This window comes from Phyllostomus hastatus, unplaced genomic scaffold, assembly GCF_019186645.2.
Source record: "Phyllostomus hastatus isolate PE091 unplaced genomic scaffold, TTU_PhHast_1.1 phas_contig_113, whole genome shotgun sequence".
Lineage (NCBI taxonomy): Eukaryota > Metazoa > Chordata > Mammalia > Chiroptera > Phyllostomidae > Phyllostomus > Phyllostomus hastatus.
In genome coordinates, this window is record NW_025333530.1 from 9,161,804 (window position 1) to 9,187,387 (window position 25,584).

General features: G+C 42.6%; 1 protein-coding gene across 13 annotated transcripts in view; it reads left to right on the top strand.

Moving 5' to 3' along the window:
* NCAM1 (neural cell adhesion molecule 1) overlaps positions 1-25,584 on the top strand; it is a 336,772-nt gene that overhangs the window by 262,222 nt on the left and 48,966 nt on the right. For all 13 annotated transcript variants that reach the window (XM_045837653.1, XM_045837643.1, XM_045837685.1 and 10 more), the window contains exons 2-8: positions 8,823-8,897; positions 10,515-10,733; positions 11,799-11,942; positions 12,328-12,465; positions 13,699-13,816; positions 14,248-14,414; positions 21,351-21,493. In XM_045837653.1, coding sequence (XP_045693609.1) covers positions 8,823-8,897; positions 10,515-10,733; positions 11,799-11,942; positions 12,328-12,465; positions 13,699-13,816; positions 14,248-14,414; positions 21,351-21,493 — 1,004 coding nt within the window. The remainder of the gene's footprint in view (positions 1-8,822; positions 8,898-10,514; positions 10,734-11,798; positions 11,943-12,327; positions 12,466-13,698; positions 13,817-14,247; positions 14,415-21,350; positions 21,494-25,584) is intronic.

Sequence of the window (25,584 nt, forward strand, 5' to 3'; positions counted from 1 at the left end):
GGACTATGGGACCAGATGTGCCTGGGTTCAAATTTTGGCTCCACCATTTACTAGCTTTGTGACCTTAGTTTCTTTATTTGTCAAATAGGATAGTAGTTGTATCTGTCTTATAAGATACACACACACACACACACACACACACGCACACACACACATCTTTGAGAATGTGAATTTTTCACTTGACAGAAACCAAATTTGACAATTCTTTGCACTGGTTGTTTGAGAGATTGCAAGCCTTTGTATCTTCAATAGCCCAGATGTGCTTAAAGCTATGAACACATATGGACATTTTTGAAAGACACGGGCAGGATATAAAAAATTCTCAGAATGAAGTTGCATGCTAGCATTCTCTAAATTCCTATTTTCTGGTTGTAAAGAATACAACATCTGCAAACAACAGTTGGACAAATATTGAAAGATATAATTCCAGCTTCTTGCCATGTTGGCAAAAGCTGTTGGGAGGAAGGAAAGTGATTCGCCTTGTGTAGAAGTACCTTTTTATGGCTGGAAGAAAAGAAGTTTGATGAGTCATTTTGTCAAGGCAAGGTTTCAGGAGAGCAAACCTAAGAAAACATTGTCAGGAACATCCTGGAAGCAGTTGGATAGTATGCAGCAATTTACTAAGAAGGCCTGGGTTAACAAGGCAAATTGATAGGTTTTATGTTTATCTGGAAAATCTTACCTGAATTCCAAACATCTGCTTGCATTCTTGCCCTGCATTTCAGTAATTCAGCTTCATGCAAAGTGCTCGCCTGCCATCAGAGTCTGCTTGGAAAGGAAACAGAAAGGGCAATCCAAGAAGGAAGCAGGGAACCTGAGCTGCTTGTGAAAAGTGACTCTGGTGTTGAAAGTACTGGGCATTTCATCAGCTTGGTCAGGACTAGTAGAGTACATGTCATTTGTCCAGCTTTCCTTGCTGCACTTAATAGAGTGAGTCTCTCCACCTGATTACTCTTGCTCTTTTGGGACAGAGGTGAGACTAGGGCAAACCAGGTGAGAAAACAGTCGGTGAAATAGCTACTAAGGATACCCCCCAAAAATGAGACATAGAGCAAGAAGAGGCCTTGGGTCAGGAGGCAGTGGGTAAGGCCAACCCTGTAGCTCCCAAACTTTGCAGTGGGACCCTAGCTTCTGCTCCTGGTATGCCTCATCTTTACAGTGAAGGGGTTGGAGACAGTGCAGCAGGTCCTTTCTAGCTCCAACCCTCTTCATTAGTAATGGCTCTATAATCCTGGCCAGGAATTGAATACAGTAGAAGAGGAAGAAGTCATGGTATAAGTAGACCACGTTTGCCATCTCTTGGCACACACACACACATCAGCTATGCACTCCCCAGTGGGAGGGGCTGTGGAACATTTCTGCTTTCACCCCTTGGGGACTGTATGAAACTAGGCTAATGCCCACTCAAAAAAGATTTCACACCTGGCCTGGAATCCACCCCTTTTGAGGCTCTATTGGGATACTTCTTTCTGCTGCTTTGGGGAAAAAGATATACAATATATATTCATCAATGTACCTCCTTCTTGTATGATTGTTCATTAAAACAAGCAAACAAATAAGCTCCTTTACATCAGAGTCCAACTGGCTCTTCTCCTGTGTCTTATCTGTGGATGTGGTGTGGAACTTGTTTGCGTCATGACCCTGCTAACTATCCCTTCTAATCATTTCTTCTGACTGCCCATTAAAGGTGCTCCATTCTTGGGCACAAAGGTGCACGAAGGGAGTGGGGATCTGTGGCACACATGAATCTATTGCTTCTGAGAAGACTAAAACAATGTGTAGACCTTTTTGCCCTATAACCAGAAGCTCAGGACACTGTACGATGTGCCATTAGTCAAGTCTTCAAGCTTTTAGGTGATTTGTGGCAATAACAATAATGGTTTGAAGCCACTAACCTCTTTCTATAAAATTGAACCATCTATCTGATCAGACCTAATGAAATGCTAATCTGACCCTGGGAACTCAGAAGGCCAGGAGAGCTGAGGCCATTATCTGCCTTGGCTCTGGGTTCTGATTTGAAGCCAGCACCATGGAACAGAGCCAGTATCCAATTATCCTGATTCCCAGCAGCTCATATAATTTATTAGCTAAGAAATAGAGCCTCCTGCTTCTGGCAAGTTGGTTTCTGCTATTTGGCTACCAGAATTCTGTAGGATAGAATATTTGGGATAATGGCCTCTGTTGTGCAGTGATGCTCAATACTTTTGCTTCCTTACTGTAACATTATAATACCAATTATAATATCATATAGCATAAAAAGCTGAAGAATCCTGAAGCCATATTCAACTTCTCCATTCCTCCCCTCATCACTCTATTTGGAAGAGTCACATTTTGAGGGGGTTAGAGAGAATTTTCACCAGGACTCCTTATTGCACCACCTTTGTAATGAAACATTGCCCACTTTTGGTCACTTCATTAACATGGGAGCCTGCTTGGTGTATGAGCCAAGCATTTCTTTCAAGCGAAGTTGGGTTAGAAATGTTTGTATACAGTCAGCAGCTTGTCTGTATGGTTTGTCTTTGTACCAGAAGCTCTTGTTTCTCCCTTCTACTGGCATACAAAACAAACCCACCATCACCATCAAGAGTCCTCTTTCCTTCCTCCTCCAGTTTAGAATTCTTCATTCACATATCGGCTGTGTGCTGACGTTCTCAACCAGGGATGACCACAGCTTTGTTTTGAGGGCTTTCTTCACTCTCCAGGCTGGCAGGCATATTGGGAAAGTCAGAGGTCGAGGGTCCTGTGGGGGCTTCACACAGAGGGTTTCCCAAGGCTTTCATTATAAGCTTATCTCAGTCGGCTTGGAAACTCTAGCTTGATTATCCCTGGGTGTTAGGTTTAGTCAAAAATTAGGTAAAATTCTCAGCATTTATGTAGATGGGGCCCTAACTAGGCTTGGAAGCCCTAAGTATGACTTCTACATGATTTTAGTTGCTGTTGTGAGCCAGCTTTAAGCAATGAGAATGCTTCCATTGGCAATTAGAATAGGTTCTGCCATCATGATGCCATTATATAGAACCTGAACCCAGAATCTGTAGGAACACACATTTTATAGTTCCTTTAAAATGACATCAGCTTTTGGATCAATGTTTGAAAGTGAAACAGTCTACTTCATTTTCTTCTTCCACCCAGCTGCTGTCAACAGTAGCTCAAGCTAGAATTGTAGGACTCACATATCCAGTATAGGTGAAACTCCCTTGTCATTCCTGATAGTGTATTTGTTTTTCTCTCCAAAAACAAGACAAATTTGCCTATGTCCAGATGCTTCTTGAAACAATAGCAATATGTCAAGTTGCCTTACTCTGTCATACATACCCACACTTACCTAGGCTCCCAATGGTTCTGTCCATCTATACACATAAATATAAATAGGCATATTTCATAGATTTGGACAAGAGGTTCCCACTATTTCATCTTCATTACAGTGTTATTAGGGATTTTGGTTGGGGGTGTGTGTGTGTGTGTAAGTTCAAAGTACTCTCATGCAGGTACTGTCACTTAAAAAAACAACTAACACAGCTTGTTTGGCACCATATGTACATTACCTTATTAAATCACCTCAGCATCCCTGCAAGGTCAGTAGGGTCATGTTCATTTACAGATGTGGAAAACAGGCTCCAAGAGTCTCCTGAGAACTCAGTTACTAAGTGTCAGAGCTGGAAATTGGACCCAGGCCTCTCTGACTCCAGATCCTGACTTCTTAGCCATGACTCATTCCTACTGTTTAATTCTCATGACAATCCAAACACAAGAACTCAGTGTTACTATAATCCCCATGAATTCACTCATCTTTCATACAATAAAGTTCTGACTGGCAGGTAAAACCAATTAATGAGGAGTGACACCAGGCCACCTGACCACCAATTGGACCATTAGGGAAGTTTACTTTATTTTAAACCATAAAGAGAAACATTTATTCCCTCAAAAATAGTAACCATATGATTTATTTGGTAAGGGTTGTTGATATAGGTTTATTAAGAATAATAACACACAACAGTGTAAAATGTTTGCTCCATGCTGGCCACTATTGTGTTTTACATATGTTAATTCATTTCATCTTTCCAACAGCCTTATGAGGAAGGTTCTGTTTCTCCCCAGTTTACAGATAAGGAAAAAGAAGCATGAGAGGTTAAATTAATTGGCCTGCCAAGATTACACTTATAACTCAATAAGTGATAGAGCTAAGATTCAAGGTCAACAGTCTGGCCTGGAGTCCTCAGCCTTCATCACTCTCTTTCATTGGTTGCTTTAGCAGTGAAGTTGCCCTTTATTTTCCTTTGAGTATTTTTGCTAATTATAAGAGCAAATTGTTTCAAGCAAGTGGGGGTGCCTAAGTTCTTACACTCCTGGCCCAAACATCTGCATTCCCCACAGCTATGTCAAATGAGACTTTAGCAATCAGTTTTACGGATGTTCAGGCTCATTTTTAGAACAATAGCTACAAAATAAAAGTTTAGCAACACTTTGATGCTTTTTCAAAAGTTCTTAACCACTACTAAATAGGTTCGAGAATATTCTCTCACCCAATGCACAGTCACTGATCAGATGAATCCTCTGTAATTCACCCATCTCTTACATTGGTGACCAGGGCACCTTCCTCAGGTGTGCCTGTGTTGGCCCTGGGCCTGCTGCACATCTGCCCTCTCTCTTCCTCAGCTGCCAGTGTCTTTATAGCCATTCAACAATAAAGTGTTTTCAATTAGCCCAAGGAGAAATCCGGGTTCATGTTCTGCTCTCAGTTCCCACCTGCACAAGCACATTAGAATCTAAAAAGAACACCAGTAAAATTAAACTGCTGCAAGAAGTTGCTGGCTCAAGTGGAATCTATGGGCTCCTTTTTGAAATCAGGATAATTTTTCCCTGTTGCTTTGCCTTGGTAAGATTCCCTCCCATTCTGATAAGTGCCTTAGCATCTTTTATGAACTGAGATGTTAATTCTCTTTTCTTGAGCAAATAAGACTCTATGTAGCTTGCTTCTGCTAGGAAGCTGGGAGTTACAAAACTTCTATCAACAGCTGAATCTGTTTGCTAATAAACAAGTTGGCTATCTTTCAAAACATAGCATCAATTTTTAAAAAAGATCTTTAAACAGAAAACATATTTTAAAACATATAAATCTCCCTCAGGGTTATTTTACTTTTTAAACCAAACAAGGAAAGGGGGGTCATTCCATTCTCAGGAGCTTCTTTCTGCCTGTTCACAAGTGACAAAATGGTGTGGGGGAGGCGACTGCACCTTTGGTCTCCATTCAGCCTGGGTTTGAATCTTGACTCCACCATTACCATTAATTTTGCCTCTGAGCCTCTACTTCCTCACCTATAAAAGGGATGTTATAATGCTCTGATTATTTGTGAGCAAAGAGGCCAGTTTTAGTTAACTGGAGTAGAAATGATGGCAACAACTTGATTGTAAGATTTCAGTACACTCTGCTCTTTCTAGCCCATAATTTGGAAAGAGAGCAAATGGTAAGTAATAGATAATAATGAGCCTATGGGGCAGCCAACAGAATGTTAGTGGTTGTGGGTATAGGGGAAAAGCTAATGCATTAGAATTAAATGACTTTTAATCTCACTTTACTACACGTTAGCTGAGTTACCCTGGGCAAGTTATTTCATTTCTCTGAGCATTAATTTCCTCTTTTGCAGAATGGAAACAATATCAGCCTTATTATATTTCAGAGCTGTTGTGAGCATCAGAGTAAATAAGGAAGTGTCTTTTATAAACCAGAGAGTGTGGAGTGGCTGCTGGAGGCCCTGGGGGATGAGTCCTTATTGATGAGCAGTGAAAACACTGAGTGGAGGGGCTCTGGGCCCCACCTCAGGTACCACCTGGGGCAAATGCCTAGGTTTGTAAGATGTATCTTTGAATGCATCTAAGATGAGGTAGATAACATACAGTGTTGATGCAAACTAGGAGATGAGATACTTTTCTGGGAGAAAAGTTTTCATAAGTTTCCTTAACAGTGAGTTATACCTGGTTAAGAAATTTTACTTAAACATGCAACTGAAGAAAGGTGCAAGTTAAGAATTTCACTGGAAACAATGAAAGAACTAATGGAGTAAGAAAGGAAGTAGAGGAATGGAGTTTATAATTTGAAGCAGGAGTTCCACTTACCATTATTAAACCTAATAATTCAAGGTTTTGCATTAGGGGAAGAGTAACTATCCATTGTGCTACATGGAAAACATCCAAGCGTAGATTTTCAGAGTCTAGGGTTCATCTGGCCCAGCTTTGACTCTGTTGTGTTGAAGGAGGAATCTCACTATCTTTTCCATGTGTGCAAAAGATCGGGAATCTTTTTAAATGGATCTCTGTTCTTTAAAAAAGGTCTGTGATGACAAATGTGTGCATGGGGTCTGGTTAAGGGGGAATCCCTTTGAAATGCTCCTTTCTCATTTCTCTCCACAGCCCAAAGATAGTTACTGGCCACAGTTGGGTATGAAAACTCTTCAGCCTTGCCATGTTCTCCCACCCCCTGAGAGTCATGTTCTGTTTGAAAAGAACTGAGTAAATGAAGGCTGTTTTTTCACTTGGAATAAGAATATCCATCTAAAGCAGTAATGGTTCTGTGAGAGTAACAGGATCCATATGTGAACTGGCTGCCAATGCTCAGCACTTGAGCCTATCTATGAACTTTGCTGGCAGAAACATGCCTCTAATTCTCAAAGAACACCCACCCCCAGTGAACCCTAGAAAGGACCATCACTTAGGTGACAGATGGCCTGGGCACAGCTACTAGGCTTCATGGGCCTCTGCACCTTGAAATGTGAGCCACAGAAGGGGTAGAACAGGTCCTGATTGGCCTTAAGATGAATGGCACTGTGCTGTAGCTTGCCCTGTGAGACCCTGGGCTCCCTAAAATACGATGGGCCCTATCAGTTCTGAGCTCACGCTGGCTTATTAGGAAATGGTGAGCTTGAGGGCCACTTGATCCTTTGGTTGGCCAGATTATTTGTTAGCCCAAATGGAGACATATTATACTATATTTGCAGAAGCGGCATTGCATAATGGGAAGAACTTAGTTGAAAGCCAGGTGGGCTGGGCTCTGAGGCCACCTTGGCCCTAACTAGAAGTGACCCTAAGGAAGTCACTTTACCTCAGTTTTCTCATCTGGAAAATGAGGAGGTGGTTCAAGATGATGGTTGAGATGCCTTCCAGCCCCATCAGTAGAGAACTGAGTGGCACCTAACTGCATCAGGGGACAAGTAATGGGAGAAGCAGCCCCAGCCAGTCATACTTCAGCCATGGATGCAGTGGCCCTCATCTGACACTGTCTTTTGTTGCTCTCAGAAAGAATTTGGTCCTGAGCCCCAAATGAGTAATAAGCAGCTAACCAAGTGAGGGAGAGACCAGTTTCCCCTTGACTACTATAATGTTTCTCCCAAACCAGTGTTTGGAGGTCTCTGGGTTCCCGTCTCTTATTCTCACCGTGGAGTGCTCAGCATCCTTTTCCTGCCTGGACCTTGTGCCTGATTCCTCCCCCTTATTCTGTCTCCTTCCCTCTTTGATTCCTGTCTCCCCCAAGCTATCTCTTTCCCTCTCCCACCTCTGCTTGGGTTTTTCCATGGTCTGCTTTGTCTGTTGATAGGGTGGTTAGGAAGGCTATAGCCCCAATAGCTGTGGTGCCCCATGACCCCCCTTCATAAGCCCCACTCAGGCTTTTTGATCCATCTGTTCTGCTGTGCACAACTGTTGCCCCTTCATCAAAGGAGCGCAGACTGAGACCTGAGCAGCTCTGCCTACAAGTCAGTCACCATGGCAACTGGCATTCTCTCTGTTCTGCTGGGAAGAGAAAATGGCTGTTTCAAAGCAGGGCTCGCTGAGTCTATATTACCCGGCCTGTTTTGTCCAGGACCCTCTTTCCTGTCAGCTTTACAAAGCTACATGCATTGAACCAAACGTCTGTTAGCCTTTAGCTCTCAGATTTACTTTACCTAAGAGGACAAGAGACCAAATGAAGTTGAATCCAAATGAATGAAAGCATATTTTTTTCTGCCCTAAAATTCTATTTTTCTAAGGAATGGTTATGTGTTCTGAGCAGATAAACAAGGAATTGAATGAACACAGAAATCTGTGAGATCTGATGCACTGTATTTTGTCTTATTGGCAGAGTGGAATGACAGAGCATGTGGATATTCAAATACAAGTTCAGTGCAAGTAGCCAAGGGGCAGGGAATTTCCACAGGGCATGGACTGCAGCATTCCAGAGGGTGTTTGACTAATTGGGTTGATGATATTCAGTGCTGGCTCCTGCTATGGAAAGAGATGTGTTGCTCCTCTAGTCATGAGGGAAGGTGAACGCATGGCATCCCTTGAGTCCAAATCCATTTGGATCATCACATGGAATCCTTCTCCATAGTATTTAGCCTGGTGGCATGGCTGGTTGGCAGGAGACCCTATGCAGTGTTCTGGAGTATCAGGCTTCCCTCTTAACACTGCCATGGGGACACTTCAGATTGATTTCCAAAAGCAACTGGTTGGGCTGATATTTCTGTGAATCTCAGAAGTGCTGCAGATTAGAGTAGGACCTCAGCCTTCTCAAGGGGTCAGAAACATGTAGTGCAGAGGTCTTTCCAGATCTCCCAGGGGACCTTGCACTGATAGAGGAGAGCAGCTCCGCAGAGAGTGGTCTGACCATGTGCACTCCTGGATTTGACACAAAGACGATGCATTCTTCAGTGGTGACCAGTTCTTAAAACTGAAACAACCATCTGTGTCCCTTTGCTCTTAAAGTGTGGGGAGACGCCACTTTTGAATGAAATCTCTTGGTTTCATTCTCAAGAATTTGAAGGTGTGTTTAAACTGGACTTTGTCTTTTTCAGTTTCTCTGCAGGTGGATATTGTACCTAGCCAAGGGGAAATCAGCGTTGGAGAGTCCAAATTCTTCTTATGCCAAGGCAAGTGCCCCAGGCCACACTGCATTTCAGGCCCCACACTCCAGCAGAGGTGTAGCCAAAGGCATTGCTTTCTGCGGGGCCAACAATGCGACTTGAGAGCCAGCAAGCTCGCAGGCCCTCTTCCTTCCTTCCTCTCTCAAAGTGAAATGTGTCATCTGGCCTTCTTGATGGTAGAAGAGCTCTAGGGATATTCCTAGGAAAGTCAGCACACGTCCCATAATATCTACGACCCCTGCTCTGTGCACAGCCAGAGTTCTGTAAATGACAATGGAGAACAGAAATGGTGCTTCCCCCCAGAACAGTGAAATCCAAGCTCAAAAACTTTCCTGAAAGAAAATTGAGTACTAGTATTTCTTTTCTGTGAGGATATATGTTCTAGGTTTCCAGGTCTATTGTGAATTCCAATATTCTGCCCCATTGCCCCAACCAGAGCTCTAGGATTTGTTGGACTTCATGTCCTTGATTTTTCTTTAGAAATTATGCCCCATTTTCACAGCTTAGATAATTACCAGGAAATGTCCTGTGGAGGGTAAGACTTCAAATCACACTTCAAATTCTCTGTGACATGACTAGGATTTGGAACATGGAAGAAACAGGAAAGAACTAAGTTTGATATAAACTGAGACATTTATCAAGCAACTTTTATTAGGGAGGGGCCTTGAAATGCTATCATGATTTGGGTTGGATAAAGTGGCCTGTGGCCGCTGGATGTGTTCACCCAGCTTTGCCTTCATTACAGCAATTTAAGTGATCTGGAGATACAGCTATGGAGCCCACAGCACATCTTGCAAATAGCGATATTTATTAAAAACATGATGGGCCCTGAAAGGAAGACGGCTTCGTTTCCATACTAAACATCTGTGCAGGGCTGGGTGCTATGGGCCAGGGAAGACACCATGCAGAGAGGCAGGACAAAGCCACATCACCGGACCCAAGAGCCCTTGTTCCATCTCAGTGTCTGAGGCAGCTAAGCAGCAGCATCTGCCCCTCCAAGGTGCCTGGGGAAATGACACATGGGTGATTCTGGTTACCTTCTTCACAGCATTTAAGGAGATGAATTTCTCAGTCTGTGGCAGAGAGTGCTGGAATGACAGTCATGCCAGTCTGTGTAGGCAGATGTACAAATTAAATGATGTGAAGTCTGTACTCCTAGACTAGCCAGTGTCTCATCTTCCACTTAGGAACCCATACTCTAAGCCTTTGAACATAATAAGCTAATCAGTTGGCTCAAACCAGCTAAGCACTTGAGCTCAAATCCTAGATATATTAATCCCCTTTGCCCCCACCCATCCCCATTCTGTGAGGCTGTTCATTCCTAACTGAGTGCTTGGTACACATTAGGTCCTCAACAAATATCTCTTCTTTTCCCTCACTAAGGATAGGACCACCATGAGAAATACTGGCACAAGTGGTTGTTGAGTTTTTTCCATATACTGTAAGTGGCGTTATGTATGTAACCAACACAGAAGCCAGAGTCACACTCTAAGGTCACCCCTCCCTGATCATCCAGCCCAATGATCTCTTGTTCAATAGCTTTTACTGAGTACCCACTGTCACCCTGGTGGGGACTTTGTCATTTTAACTTCTGTGCTTTGAAAATAATCTCTTCCTCTTTAGTGGCAGGGGATGCCAAAGATAAAGACATCTCCTGGTTCTCCCCCAACGGAGAAAAACTCACCCCAAACCAGCAGCGGATCTCAGTGGTATGGAATGACGACTCTTCTTCCACCCTCACCATCTATAATGCTGATATTGACGATGCCGGCATTTACAAGTGTGTGGTCACTGGCGAGGATGGCAGTGAGTCAGAGGCCACAGTCAATGTGAAGATCTTCCGTAAGAGCCTCCTCCTTCTCCTTCTATATCCCTGTCCCCTCTCTTGGCAAGGAAGACACGTGGGCAGCAGACAGAGTGGGATGGCAATAGAGGAACAGCTGAGAGCTTGACAGGGCTTCTTTCTTTCTTTCTTCACCCTAAGTCTTTTCTGAATTGAGCTAAGAGCTCCAGTATACTGTTAAATGATCCTTGGCCAACTCAACTCACAACCTGGGTCCATGCTGGTCAAAGCAACTTCCCACTGGCCCCCATTCTCCAAATTTAAACTACACAGTTTCCAGAAAGCTTTTATGGGTACCCCTATCCCTTCCTCAAGTGTTGACTGACCATTGTCCAATTCAGGGTCCCCCCTTATTTCACTCTCCCCTGATGGTAATGGAGTCCAAAGGCTCAGTGGGGAGTGGACAATAGGTATTATTTGAACACTCTGTGCCACTCAGAACAGGCAGCTCCAACTGCCACTGAAACCTGGTCTGATGATGGCATCTCATTACTTTTTTATCATGCATCTGTCTCGATGGCCAGTGGTGGGTGACAATTAATGGAACAGTATTGATTGCCACATTATTGATTGCCATTATTGTTTTTTTTTCTGTTCTATTCTTTAAAATTCTCTCTGCTGTGGGAAAGTTGGGGTTAGAGTACCAGACAGAGTGGGAGACAGAGAAAGGATTGATGACTCCTACTGTTCATTGTAGAATAGGTGTTCTACCAGTTCATTCTACCTATGCATTGTGTCTCAGTGGCACCATCCCACATAGCAAAGGACCCTGGGTAAAGACAATCCTTTTCTTCCATGAATGTTTTATACACAAATTATGATAAATTTGGAACTCAGTAAATAGATGTTAATTGCCAAACTTTGACAATATATTCCCCTACTTGTACCAGCCACTCCACCTGGCATCTTTGACAGAGTTCTGGATGGGATCCACTCTTGTACCACTATATGTATTGATTAAGAGTTGTCTGCAACTCGAACCCAGACAACATGGCTCCAGTGAAAAGGGATATTTGTGGGAAGACCAGCTGTTTTCCCTCACTCTTCTCTTGCTCATTTTCCAGAGAAGCTCATGTTCAAGAATGCACCAACCCCACAGGAGTTCAGGGAGGGGGATGATGCCGTGATCGTGTGTGATGTGGTCAGCTCCCTACCCCCAACAATCATCTGGAAACACAAAGGTCGAGATGTCATCCTGAAAAAAGATGGTGAGACCTGAATTCCCTGACAGCTGCCTTTTCTCCTGGGCCACAAAGTGCCCTAGGGTTTCTACCTCTGCAAGCCTCTGAGACATTTTAATCCAAACTCAGATTCCTAGGTCCCAGAATCACATGCAGTTCCCAGGTCCTGAATGGGTGTATGTCTGTAGTTTTTATATTCAGGCACTTGGCTTTCTCTCCAAAGAAAAAGACAGATTTACAATAAACTTTTGCTCTTGGCTCTATGTCAGAGCCAGGGACACATTTTCTTATTTCACTTTAAAGCCCCACACCGTAAGACTGAAGCTAGGAAAAAGGAAAGGCTCAGTGACCTACCTACAGATACAAGTTCTCCAACTGATCCTTGGATAAACCTACCTCTTGTCTCTTCTAGTCCGATTCATAGTCCTGTCCAACAACTACCTGCAGATTCAGAACATCAAGAAAAGTGATGAGGGCATTTACCGCTGTGAGGGCAGGATCCTGGCACGGGGGGAGATCAACTTCAAGGACATTCAGGTCATTGTGAATGGTGAGGAGATCTGTTCTTCCTACTCTCTACGTCCCTGCAACCTTGGTCCCCAAAAATCATTCTCTTTAACCTCCTCTTTGGTCTATAAAATATAGACCCATCAATCTCAGTTGAATGCCCCCTACCTCCTATTGCCTCTAGCTTTGTTCCTTTTCTTTTTTTTCTTTTTTTTTTTTTGTAAATATACTTGCCTTTTGGGTCTCCCTCCACTATGACAACTTTTAGTGTAAACCTTGAATGTCCTTCATTGTCTTGAAACACTAGAAACTTTCTCTGTGCTTAATAATGAATTCTCATTCATCTTTCATTGTCCTTGATGTTACTCTAATTCTGAAGTTAGTCCCCTGGTTCAATGTTCAAAGAAAATACTATAATCAATTCAGGCTTTGGAATAGTCAGAATCATGGTCCATGGATTTATTAATCTTAATTTGCAATGTCAAATAAACACATCTGTGGAATCGATCTGACATTTACAGGATGTTTACTGGAAATTATAATGTCAGTACTGAGAAAATAAGTAAATCATGGTCATATTGTTTTGGCTATTGATACATGTTTTTGCCAAACTCTCCCCCTCTCATTCCTTTAGTAAAACAGTTTGTGCACAGGGTTGTTTATGACATCCCCAGAGAAATGTCACTCTTTGGTGAACTGGTGCATTTCAAATTGGTGTTAACCATTTAATCACCAGGATCAGGGCTTTCAATTTTTTCCAGTATAAAGAGTCTTCTTTTGAATATTAAGTTCAGCCAACCATGGTAGTTGTAAGTTGAGTATGCATTGATTGAGAAAATATGTAATGATAAATAGCTACTCTAAACTGACTACCATTTTAAAATGGATAAAATGCATTAATATAGTTTCTGAAGCTATATTACTGAAAAACAATATTATTATATGGGGTGGGCAACAGTACGTTAATAATAGTGATAATAAATGCAATAATTAATAAATAATATTATAAGAATAAACCGTTTTGCATACTCATACCACCTATAAACCTACTTCTGCCCAACTCTGTATATTATCATAAAACACTAATGCATATTTACTCAGTCTACAACAATTATTTAGTACCTGCACGAATTTAGATCCCTTACACTAACTCTGTAGCTGCCAGGACTCTTGACCCCCAGTCTATGACCCCTTGATATAGGGTTCCCTAGAAGTACTTCTTCTTGCCAGGCCACTGAGTTTTCACAACATCCCTGACAGTCCTTCTATCCTTCAGTACCACCCACCGTCAAGGCCAGGCAAAGCATAGTGAATGCCACCGCCAACCTCGGCCAGTCCGTCACCCTGGTGTGCGATGCTGAAGGCTTCCCGGAGCCCACCATGAGCTGGACAAAGTAAGACACTGGCTCCTGCCTTTTATCAGGGACTAGCAGAGAAGGGGGCAGCATAGGGCCTGCTCCATGCTGGCATTGCAATGGAATGGGAATAGACTGCCTGGAAATGTTATCAACTCCAGGTGCAGAATGGATGGTTCTCCTGTACTGTGCATCAGATTCCTTCATCTTCAGTTTGTGGGGCAGAGGGATATGGCCTTGGAGGCCCTCTTTGCTATGTCTGTGGGTGCAGTGTGCAGCCCTGGGACAGAATCAGAGGTTTGGATGGAGGAATCAAAGGTATACGTGGAAATACAATTTGGTGTCCTAACTTTCTGTGAAGACTGAGTCTTTCCCATGGACTCAGACTGCATTTTATGGAGACTAACTAAAAAATAAACATCTTATCTCTGTGGTCAAAATCATGGTACTTTGCATTCTGCACCCTATAGGGATGGGGAACAGATAGAGAATGAGGAAGATGAGAAGTACTTCTTCAGTGACGACAGTTCGGAGCTGACTATCAGGAAGGTGGATAAGAATGACGAGGCTGAGTATGTGTGCATCGCCGAGAACAAGGCTGGAGAGCAAGATGCATCCATCCACCTCAAAGTCTTTGGTAAGGACAGTGGGGGTCAAGGTCTCTAAATTCCTCTTACCCTACATATTCAATCCATCAGCTAGAGCCAGTCCACTCTACCTCAGAATCTATCCCAAATGCTGCCAATTTTTGGCAGCTCTACCATCTGTGCCCCAGTTCAAGCCACTGTCCTGCCCCCATGCTCAATGGCACAGCCTCTCAGCTGGTCTTCCTGCCTCCCATAGGTTCCCTTCAACCCTTCCTACTCACAGTAGCCAGAATGACCTTAAATGCCACTCCTATGTTTAAAGTCCTCCCATGGCCCTGGCCAGATGACTTAGTTGGTTGGAGTGTCATCCCATACGCTAAAAAGTCACAGGTTCAATTCCTGGTCAGGGCACATACCTAGGCTTTGAGTTCAATCCCCAGTCAAGGCTCATATAGGAGGCAATTGATCAGTGTTTCTCATTCCCCCTTCCTTTCTCTAAAAATCGATAAACATGTCCTTGGGTAAGCATTGTAAATAAATAAATAAATCCTCCCATGACTTCCTATTGCAACCAGGATAAAATCTAGAACCCCTACCATGGCCCACATCACTAAACCCAAGCTAGCCCACCTTCTTTCCTGACCTCATCTTCCTTCCACTTTGTTATACATTTAAAACTCTCCAACCCCTCAGGCCTCCTTTCCACCCCTCAGACACACCAAGCTTGTTCCCTGCCTCAGGAACATTGCACTTGATGTTTCTCTCACATGGAATATTACACCCCCAGATCTGCTCCCTCAGCTGGCTTCTTCTCTCAGATCTCAACTCTACCACCTTCTTCATGAATCCTCTCTGCACTGCCCTGCCTAATGCAGGTGAGAGGTGCCCTATCACCACCAACCCCCCTACCTCCACTAATCTCTTCCATTAATCTTACTGCATCATCTTCATTGCACTTTTCAATACCTGAACTGACTTCACTTACATATTTGTTTTGGGGATTGTCTCTCACCTCCACTAAGAGCATAGACTCCAAGATGGCAGCGTGCTGGCTGTCACATACATTGCCTTATCTCTGCCCCTCCAAACACTGTCAGACTCATCATGGGTCCTTGGTAAATATTAGTGACCAGTGCCTCTGTTTCCCTTTGCTTCCTTCCCTGGCCTATGTGAAACAGTGCCATAGGAGTCATGAAAAGGGCCCCCACAGCTCTGTTCACTTTGTCTTTATAAACTCAGTTAACTTTCATTCATTTAGAATTGAAATGCATTTTGATCTGATCTTGGAAAAAGAATTTGTGATGGAGAAATAGTTAACCTAGTGTCTCTCAACTCTCTCTGCTGATCTTTTCAAAAACCATAGATAAACTGGTCCACTGTAGACAGTGCTACCAGAACAGATGTCAGAGAGGCGGCTCTGGTGCGTGAGACTTCCAGGCTGTTACAGTGTTTGCCTGGGGACCTGCTCAGGACCTGCTTGTCCAGCCTGATCAGGAGAACTGATCTGTTTGTAAACACAGACCTTTGAAAATCAAGCATTTATATGTAATTGGACTTGCTAATCACGGGTGAATCTGATTTATTCAGTAATAACAATTGGGTTTATAAACAGTGTATCAGTGTGCCTCAGATTAACTTAGTATATAACTGAAGTATATACTTGAAGGTGAAAACTAAACTTCTTGGAAAATATTCTTGATAGTCTTTTGTCTAATTCTGACTGGTCTTCCTCAGTCACACTAATTGTAAATTGTTTTTATATTATAGAGAAAGACACACGGATTTGTTAATTTATTTCTTCATTTAACAAATAAGTATTTATTGATCACCATCATTGCTAGACAGAGGGATTACAGAGATAAGTAAGATATGGCTCTTTGACCCTGAGATGCACAACAAAGAGACAAATATATAAGCATATAAATTCTTGATATAATATTTAGATAGTTTCAGTCAGTAACATTTGAATGCCTGGTATGGGCTCAGCCATTGCCAAAGTTACAAGGATGAAAAACAAGCACTCTGTTCTCATCAGTGGGTTCACAGACTAAAGCAGATGGTCAACACTGAGATTTTTATCCTTTATAACGACTTCACGATAACCACATGCATAGGGTTTTGTAGGAAAGGGCCTCTAGTCCTGCATGATGGAAGTTAGAGAAGCCCTTGCCAATGATGTGCTAGTAAACAAACAGGAGTTTCCCAGAAGAGGAAGGATGGGTGAGCATTTCAGGCCACACATGCACAGGCTTCTTGTGGACAGGGACCTGTGTCTGCTCTACTCACAGATGTACCCCTGGCACCTAGAGCAGTGCCTGCCATGGAATTGATAGTAGTATTTGAATAAATGAGGGAATAGCAATTAGTTTTGTATGAATTAAGCATAATGCATATGGCAGGGAGATCATCCTAGAAATGTATAACCATAACTTGTCTTTAGGAAATTCTTTTAGATATTAGCCCTATAAAATAATAATCATGCCGAGCAGAAGTGAGCACTTATAGTGTGCCAAGCACTATGTGAAGTACTACTCATAAATTAGCTCTTTTAATCCTCAATACAACCCTGTGAGGTAGATTTAATTGTTATCCCCATTTTACAAATGAGGAAACTGAGCACAGAGAGATTCAAACCCACCCTTCATCCAAGATTCAAGCCCAAGCTTTTAAGTCCAGTCCCTCAGCTATCAATGGTAGTTGCTACCCCACGAAACCCAATTTAATACATATTATATCTAAATTACATACGGGCACTGCCGGTGTGGATCAGTGGGTTGGGCATCATCCTGAAAACTGATAGGTTGCTGGTTCGATTCCCAGACCAGGCATAAGCCTGGGTTGCAGGTTTTGTCTCCCATCAGGGTGCATATGAGAGGCAACTGATCAATATTTCTCTCTCACATTGATGATTCTCTCCCTCTCTTTCTCCCTCCCTTTCCCTCTCTCTAAAAATAAAAATGAATACAAAATTTTAAATTACATATGGAGTGACTGGTCATAGTGAAATTAGTGTGCTCTTCCTTCACCATGTGGGTAACTTGGTTTCTCTACAGAAGTACACTCAGCTCCAACCTGACTGTCAAGAACAGACCTTGGCTTCTTTTCCAGCCTCTCTGGTGGACACAGCTGCACTAGGAAGGAACCATGTGGGGCCATGCTGGAGTGAAGGGAGTGAGGGAAGTCAGGGAAGTAGGTGATGAGGTAGGGAAAGTGAGACATAGGAACCATGGCAAGGCAGGCTTTGTCTTCCCACCCACCTACCTCACTATGCATCCCATCTTGAACCTCTCTCTCTCCCTCCCCTACCTCTGGCTCTACTACCACAGTTTCTTTCCCAAGACTGCAGCTGGGAGAATGTACACTAGGCAGCTCAGTAGAGCAAAGCCAAGTGAGGTGGCCAGACTCCTACAGACACAGGTAAGGAAACCATAGATTGTTAGAGACCATGTCTAATCCAGACCCTCCATAATGAGAATCCTCCTCTGTAATGTCTGTAACCTGCTACCATTTAGACTCTCCTTTCCCTCTCCATTCATGTTCCTGACCTCCTTTCTATCCACCTCCTTTGGTCTTCCCACTTGGTTAGGAGATTGGTACTAGGGCCAGGGAACAAGGTGGGGAGGGGCCAGCCACTTAGGGCTTCATCTTTCTTCTACACTTTCTCTCCTTCTCCTTCCCCTCTGGTATGCCATCTGAGACTAGCACTTGGGGGAGAAATACAGCAGATTCCCCTATCCCCGTGGCAGCAGAGTCAGCAGCAGTGAGATAGAGGAGCAAAGAAACCTGTAGTTTAGATAATAAACAAGCTCTGAGAACTCCTGTGGCTTTAAGAAGGGATGGCAATTAGTGTGTTAGGGGCATATTTAAATTAGGGTCTGCCATAATTGCACCTAACTGACATCATTTTTTCCTAAGAAAGGGAAACGTTTTAGCATGCACTGCCCTAGTTATCAGCCAAATGTTCTTTTTACTAAGTAGTTGCATCCTTTAAATTTGGTAGTGAATTTCCATTGCTCCTCTCCCTATGGGCCTTTCTGAAGAAGTATTTTTGTCTCCACAGATTCTTATTATGCTCATATGAATGCTCTTAAGGTCTCACACTGCAGAGAGCTTAGGCAAGTTCACCAAGAGGCAGAAGCCTGGCTTAGCTGATCCCTAAGGACCAAAGCAGCCCTTGTGAGTTACAGCAAAGGACAAACGGGGCTGAAGGAAGGTGTACCTGGTCATGCCCAACCTCTCAGTTCACAGAAGCAGGACTCCACAGCCTTTCATGGACTAGGCTTGCAGAAACCTGGATTGAGGTGAAAGTAGATAAAGCTGGCCCTCAGTGGCAGGACAGAGCTGTGGACACATTGGAAGAGGAGAGCAGGCATGCTCACAGGAGGGTCTGTGGGGAGAGGGGCAATGGATCAATCTAAGGCAACAGGCCCCATGTGGCAGGTAGAGAATAGAACAGGGATCCAGTGAAGGGCTCACAATAGAGGTTAATTAAGATAGTGCATTACCATCCATAGATAAAACCTGGACACATTCCTCTAGATGCTGGTACACAGAGGGAAGTAACCCTGGGTCTGTCCCTGTTTGCCTTTGCCCCAGCATAATTATTCAGAGCTCTTCTTTTCACTCTCAAGTGTGCTCCAATTTGAACAATAACTTACATTGCTATTCTATTTCCAAGGCCATATTCTAAGCCTTCAGTTTGTTCTGATAATAGCCTCGTTTCTGAAGTACAGAGAGGTTAACCAGTGAGAGGCTTACCTTCCTTCCAACAGCCCTCTGTAGACCATACAAAATTAGTCATTGTTAATAATGTTTTAATAAGAATATAGTTTTCCTTTTTCTAGAGACTTGTACAGTGCACCCATTATAACCATTTGCAAAATGGAGCCTCCAAGATCAAATACTATGAATAGACACTAACTTGTCCTCTGTCTTCTGCCAACCCTTTGCTGCCGGGACAAGTACTATGGATCAGGTCGCAGCATCTGACTAGGTTTCAAGAGCCCAGGGTCCCTATAAATCCCTCTAACCCGCACCCAAAAACTGTTCAGTTTTAGTGAATTCAGTTATTTGGATGATTTTTTTAACTTCTCAATCTGTGATTTTAGCAGGATAGAAATCCAGCTTTTCCTTTTTACCTGTCTAAAACCTCCTTTACAACATTTAACCCTTACTTCATTCAATATGAGTTATAGGCTTTTTCAAAGTCCTATTTATCAAAGCCTTCCTAAAGGAAAACCTTGCTCATGAGGACTCCATCAATCCCAATTTGAGATCATTTGGCCACCTTGCACTGAGATGTGTTGATGTGCTAACTGGCAAATAAAGAGTTTGCTAAGCTGGCTATTAGTGCACAATTAACTTTAGAAGAATATTTGAACTATGTGGTAGTTTTATTTTTTTTTCCTTTTTTCCCCCCTAGATGCCTACTTGTCTATGTGGTAGCTTTGTATAGAAGCAGATATTTTCTACAGAAAATGCACAACTCTATCATTATTCTCTGTGTATTAAAGCAGAATCAAGGGTTTCAATTTGGAAGATGTATATAGGCAGTAGTTTATTAGTCTACTTGGGGTTACTGTATGAATTTGAATGTAAAGGAAGTGCAATTCTTTAAAAAATTATCCATAATTCTCATTTTTTATTTATTTATTGTTTATCTAGCCTGGTCTTTTTCTCTATCAGTGAAATAAGTTACATTTGTACAGTGTTATCTTTTCCCACCTATGGAAGGTTTAGCAATTTCAGAGTATAATTGTTTTAAATTGGGAAAATTCAATTTTCTCTAATGTTTTAGCATTTAACTAAGCTTTGAATGCTTGCACTTTCTTGCATTACCCAAAACATTTGGAAAATGAACTCATCTCATCTTCTTCCCATCCCAGCCCCATCCACAACCCCAACTCACTTGCCCATTTCCTTACTTGAGTTAACACTAACACAACTTTTCCAGTCATTATGAATCTCAGTCATTTGGCTCCTTCTCATGCCTTCTTTGTTTCTTGCCCTCTGCTTACTTGCCACTGCCCATAAAACCCCTCTTGCATCTCTCTCAAAGCTGTCCTCTCCCCTGGCTGGCGTAGCTCAGTGGATTGAGCACGGGCTATGAACCAAAGTGTCACAGGTTCGATTCCCAGTCAGGGTACATGCCTGGGTTGCAGGCCATGACCCCCAGCAACCACACACTGATGTTTCTCTCTCTCTTTCTTTCTCCTTCCCTCTCAAAAAAAAAAAAAGAATAAATAAATTTTTTTAAAAAGCTGTCCTCTATGTTCCCCCCAAGACAGCCTTGATCGGGATGATGTTACAGCACATTGGGACACTGCCAGAACTTCCAAACTGGTTTTCCCACCTTGAGGTTTTCTCCTTGCTAAATTACCTTGAATTTTTTCTAGATTAACCTTCTTGTAAGACAAGTGATCACTTCATCCCTCTGATCAAACACTGTCAGTGGGCCTCCAGCTGCTACAGAATACAATTCAAGCACAAGCTTTAACTGGGACCAAGACTCTCTGTGCCAGGATCCAACCTTGTTTCCCTCTGCTTTGATGCACATGCATGGCTCTCTTCCCAACCCTCTCTTCACATAGTGCTGCTTCATTGCTTTTATTCAAGCAGTTTTCTACCTTTGCAATGACTCTATCTCCATCCCAAAGTTTCACTGACTGAAAATCTCATGATCTAGCCCAAAAGCTGTGTCCCCCCTTAGACTCCAAACAGAGGAGAGCTCTTCCTCTGCTCCATGCCTCATGTACCCATTGCCCTTACTTAGCAATCTTACTATAGAGGATGTTGTTTTTATTACTGTCACCTGGGTATTGTCATATGCCTGCTTCACGGTAAACTCCTTGGGGCTTCACCACCTAGAATACAGCCTTATACTTAGGAAGTGGATAACCTTTGTTGCATGGGTACATGTTACCATTTAAACCTGGAAAGCTAAAAATATTAGGTAAACATTACAGGAATGTTTTTTGCCTTTTCAGCAAAACCTAAAATCACATATGTAGAAAACCAGACTGCCATGGAATTGGAGGAACAGGTCACTCTTACCTGTGAAGCCTCGGGCGACCCTATTCCCTCTATCACCTGGAGAACTTCCACCCGAAACATCAGCAGCGAAGAAAAGGTATAATGTCGCCCAAGAGTTTCAGGGCCATGGAACGCAGACTCAAACAGACTGAGTCTTCCCCATGCCCAGTTCTCTTTGGTGAGCCAGAAGGTGGGACAAGGTCACTGGAGGCTGAAAGCAGGTTCTGTAGCTTTCCTCCTCCAGCTTGCCTGGATGCAGCCTGCTCAGCATCCTCTGGCAATGGAAGGGGTATTTGCAGGGGTGTGATGCTGGTGGGTATGGTCAAAGTAGACTCTAGTTCTGGGGAGGAAGAGGACAGTGAGTTTCAAACACAAGGTTATGAGGCTGTGAGGAACAAGGCAAAACAAAGGTCCTGGTGCTCCAGGTGATTTCATCCTCATCTCAGGGCACCCAAGGAAATGTCTCCTGGAAATCATAGGGTCAGAATAAGCCTATCAGTTCTTTCCCTTGTGCTTTGTATACTCATGCTATACATGCACTGTCTGCACAAAAGCTTGGTTGCCTTTGTGTCTGCCTGTATTCTCAATCACACTTGTATATCATTTTGATCTAAAGGCAAAAATAGTTAGCAGTTTCCACATGACAATGGTTGTACTGGGCTCTACAATATATTCACTGAGAAAGTAAGAACAATGTAGCAACCTTTCTGACAAATTTAAGTGACTGGGAAGATTTAACTTTAAAAGATGTAGACTTACAGACCACGGGAAAGCTGTCTTTTTAACTGACAATATATAATAATTGAGACAACCATCATGCAACTTTTGCTATTGAGTGGGCCAAAAGCAGAAGGAGGAATAAGGCTGGTTTTAAAATGACTGAAACCATCTTATGGCACGTCTACAATCTCATCTCATATGTCCTGTAGTAATGGGCTTCATTTCAGTTGGCCAAAGCTTTGTCACCTATTCAGAAGTAATGACCTAAGATTAAAAGGACATTTATAATGGATTGCTTATTGACCAGAATGTCAGAAATGATAGATCTTCACTCTTCTGCCTACCTAAAGGAGATCCCTAGAGAGGGTAAACTCAAGTTAAGCCAAAAAGGGATAGCGTGAGAACCTAGAGCCAGATTTGGGATCTGCATTTGAGGAACTGACTTCTGTCCCACTAATAGAAAGAAAAACCAAATAAAAAAGAACAGAAATTACTGTTCCAAAAGAAATATTTTTGCAAATTTTACCTCCAGAGTTGAATTCAACTCAACAAAAACTCAACTGAGGAACTGCTAAGTATTTTTGAAACTCATATATGCTGCTTGGTATTGTACTGGATTAAGAAATATGGTGTTTACTTGGGTACTTTCTTTATCAACATTGGAATTAAACCCTCAGCTCAGATTTCAGTTCCATTGTGTGTGCTACGTGGATTGAATGTACAGTACATTTCAGGGCTTAAACCACAGGGCCACTGCTTGACAGATTTTTCTATGTCACACTTGAGAGCAGATTTGTGCAGAATGACCCAGGGTATATCTTTGACCTCAGTGAAGGACATAAAAAATATCTATCCCAGATGAATGATGCTTTTAAATCCTGTATGTTTTCTAGGAATAACTCAACTGCTAAGCTAGACCAGAAGGGTTATTAAAATTTGTGCCTACCTCAGGTCTTTTAATGGACTGGCACCTGTGGCTTGTATCTGTGAATTCCTTTTTATAGAATGAGAACAAATAACCAGACACTAATACACACTCATACTTACTAAATATTGAGACAAAAGGTGTTCAGCAGAGACTGCTTCGAGCCAAGTAGACTTCGTATAATTCACTTAACAGTGTAGACCATTTGTCTCAATCTGAGATAATTATTTAAGCCCAAGCACATAGGTTTTATTGTGGTTTCTTTTACAAAATACTGCTTTCATATTTACTTGAAGTGGCAATACTGGAACATGAGTGAATCAATGTTAGAACAAGCCCTCTAAGTCAGCCAGCATTGTGATACCAGATTAACATGTCTGCCTAAATGAAACCTGTATAGAAAAGTTACCATTTCTATTAATTTTATATTGACATCAAAGAGGCATGATGTCCATCTTATACATGGATAACTAATAATTAAGAAAACAAAGGTGGTCTTTTTGTGGGCTGTCAGACTCCAGATAATAAATTTCACTTTTGCTTTGGTAGCTGTTCCTTATGTGCAACTCCATCTGAAGTTGAATGATATGAAATTAGGTATCAAATGAATTGATACCTAGAGTCAGTGAATTGTAGGAGTAGAAGAAAACAATTTTTCCTTTTCAAATCAGGGTGATACACTAAACAGGTAACAGTTGAATAGACCGTTGTATCAAACTGCCAAGCTAAAGAAGGCTCCTGAGAATTAGATCACATAAGATGCCAGAATCATAGGAGGCTGGAAGGAAGCCACCCTTTGAGGTTGCTTAGTCTTACCTAGCCCCTGCCTGCAAGTGACGGTGTCGGTCCTCTGCGAGGCAGTTGGCCAACGCTGACAATCGGGAAGGTCTGCTTCCTTGCCCCTTCTGCTTGTCAGTGTTCCTGCCTCTGCCAGTCAGCCTTTGTATGAGGGCCTGCAAAGTAGCTGCTCAATTTTTTTAGTCAGTTTGTTCTTGTGTACCTTACCAGTTGTCCTGTAATAGATAGCTTTGGTTCACCTGTGCTGCATTAAAATGTTGTGTTGCCCAGGGCCACTGATATAGACTTCCCTGGGGCTATTGCTCCCCTGATCTAGACACCATAATGCAGTTAGAGCTGCACTGGCCCTTCAGCACTTTCCTCATCCTGCTGCCTCACATTGAGCTTGTGGTCAGCTAAAATGTCCAGGTCTTTTTACATAAACTGCATGTAAGCCACATATCTCTTATCCCATTCTTACGCAATTGCTTATCCAGTCATGCAAAATTTTATATTTATTTCTGTTAAAAATTGTATTTGGTTGGTTGCAACCCAGTGTTCCTCAATGTGGTCATTACAAAAATTTGGGAAGATTATTCCTTTACTGGAACTGTCCCTTGTACATTGTAAGATATTTAGCACCCTAAGCCCATCCCCCTAAATACCAGTAGCCACCTCTAATCATTGTGATTACCAAAATTCCACATGTAAAAACACTGTCTGGCTTGAGAACAGTCATTTGAGTCTGCTCTCTGGCCAGTCAAGAATGCCTTTCATTAGAACTGTTCTTTAGAGGTCTCTGGGTCCAGGGAATTTCAATCCACATGCCCCCCACCTATTTTATTTATATATATTGAAAGTAATAAGGTCTAGCAGCCCATGGAGACCCCAGCCTGAGCATGACACCCAATGGCAGACAGTGGAGTGGTCTTCCCCGTGCACCTAGGAAGTATTGTATTAGTTATTGCTCCAACCTTAGGTGAACACATATTTGAAATATCTTGTCCAGGTCACTGGTAAAAGTGCTGACTGGGACAGGGTCAAGTACAGAGCCCTTAGAATGACAGCAGGGCTTCCTCTGGGTTAGTGGCTAAGAAGGTAGAGCACCGAATGCCCCAGTGCACACTCATGATTTTAATGACTTCTGTGAAAGGCTCAATGGTTTCTTCAATAAAGTTATTTCCAATATAAGCTACTTAGAACAGCCTGGTCCTTTGCTTCACTGAGAGGAGAAGAGGCTTTCAACCATAGACACATAGTGAATTTCTAATGGAATATTTATGTGTTTCTTCCTTAAAAAAAGAAGGGAAAAAAAAGCAAAACCCAGAACAGTGAGCCTGCATGTCGTACCCTGTCTTTGGTCATGTCTCTAGGTTTAGTCCAATCACTTGTTAGAGATTGGTCATCGTCAATCTGCTGAGCTTCAGCTAGCTGAGTTGGTTTCACTACACAGCTGATGACAGCTAGGTTCAGTTCAGGCCATTATGGCCATTAGGGTAGATCATTTGTCTGAAAGTTAATTCATTTCTTAGTGGTCACTATTATGTTGACAAAAAACAAAACATGTTTAAATGTCGCAATGGGTCAGTGTGATCGATGTGTATGGAGGTCACCGTGACAATGAAGGTACAAAGAAAGTGTGTGCATCCACACCATTTCATTACTCTTTCTGCCCACACTCATTTTAACTGTTGCCAGGCACTTCAGTAAGTGGCACTAAATTCCAGATACTATTTACATATTGAATGAAACTTCCAAGTGATAAT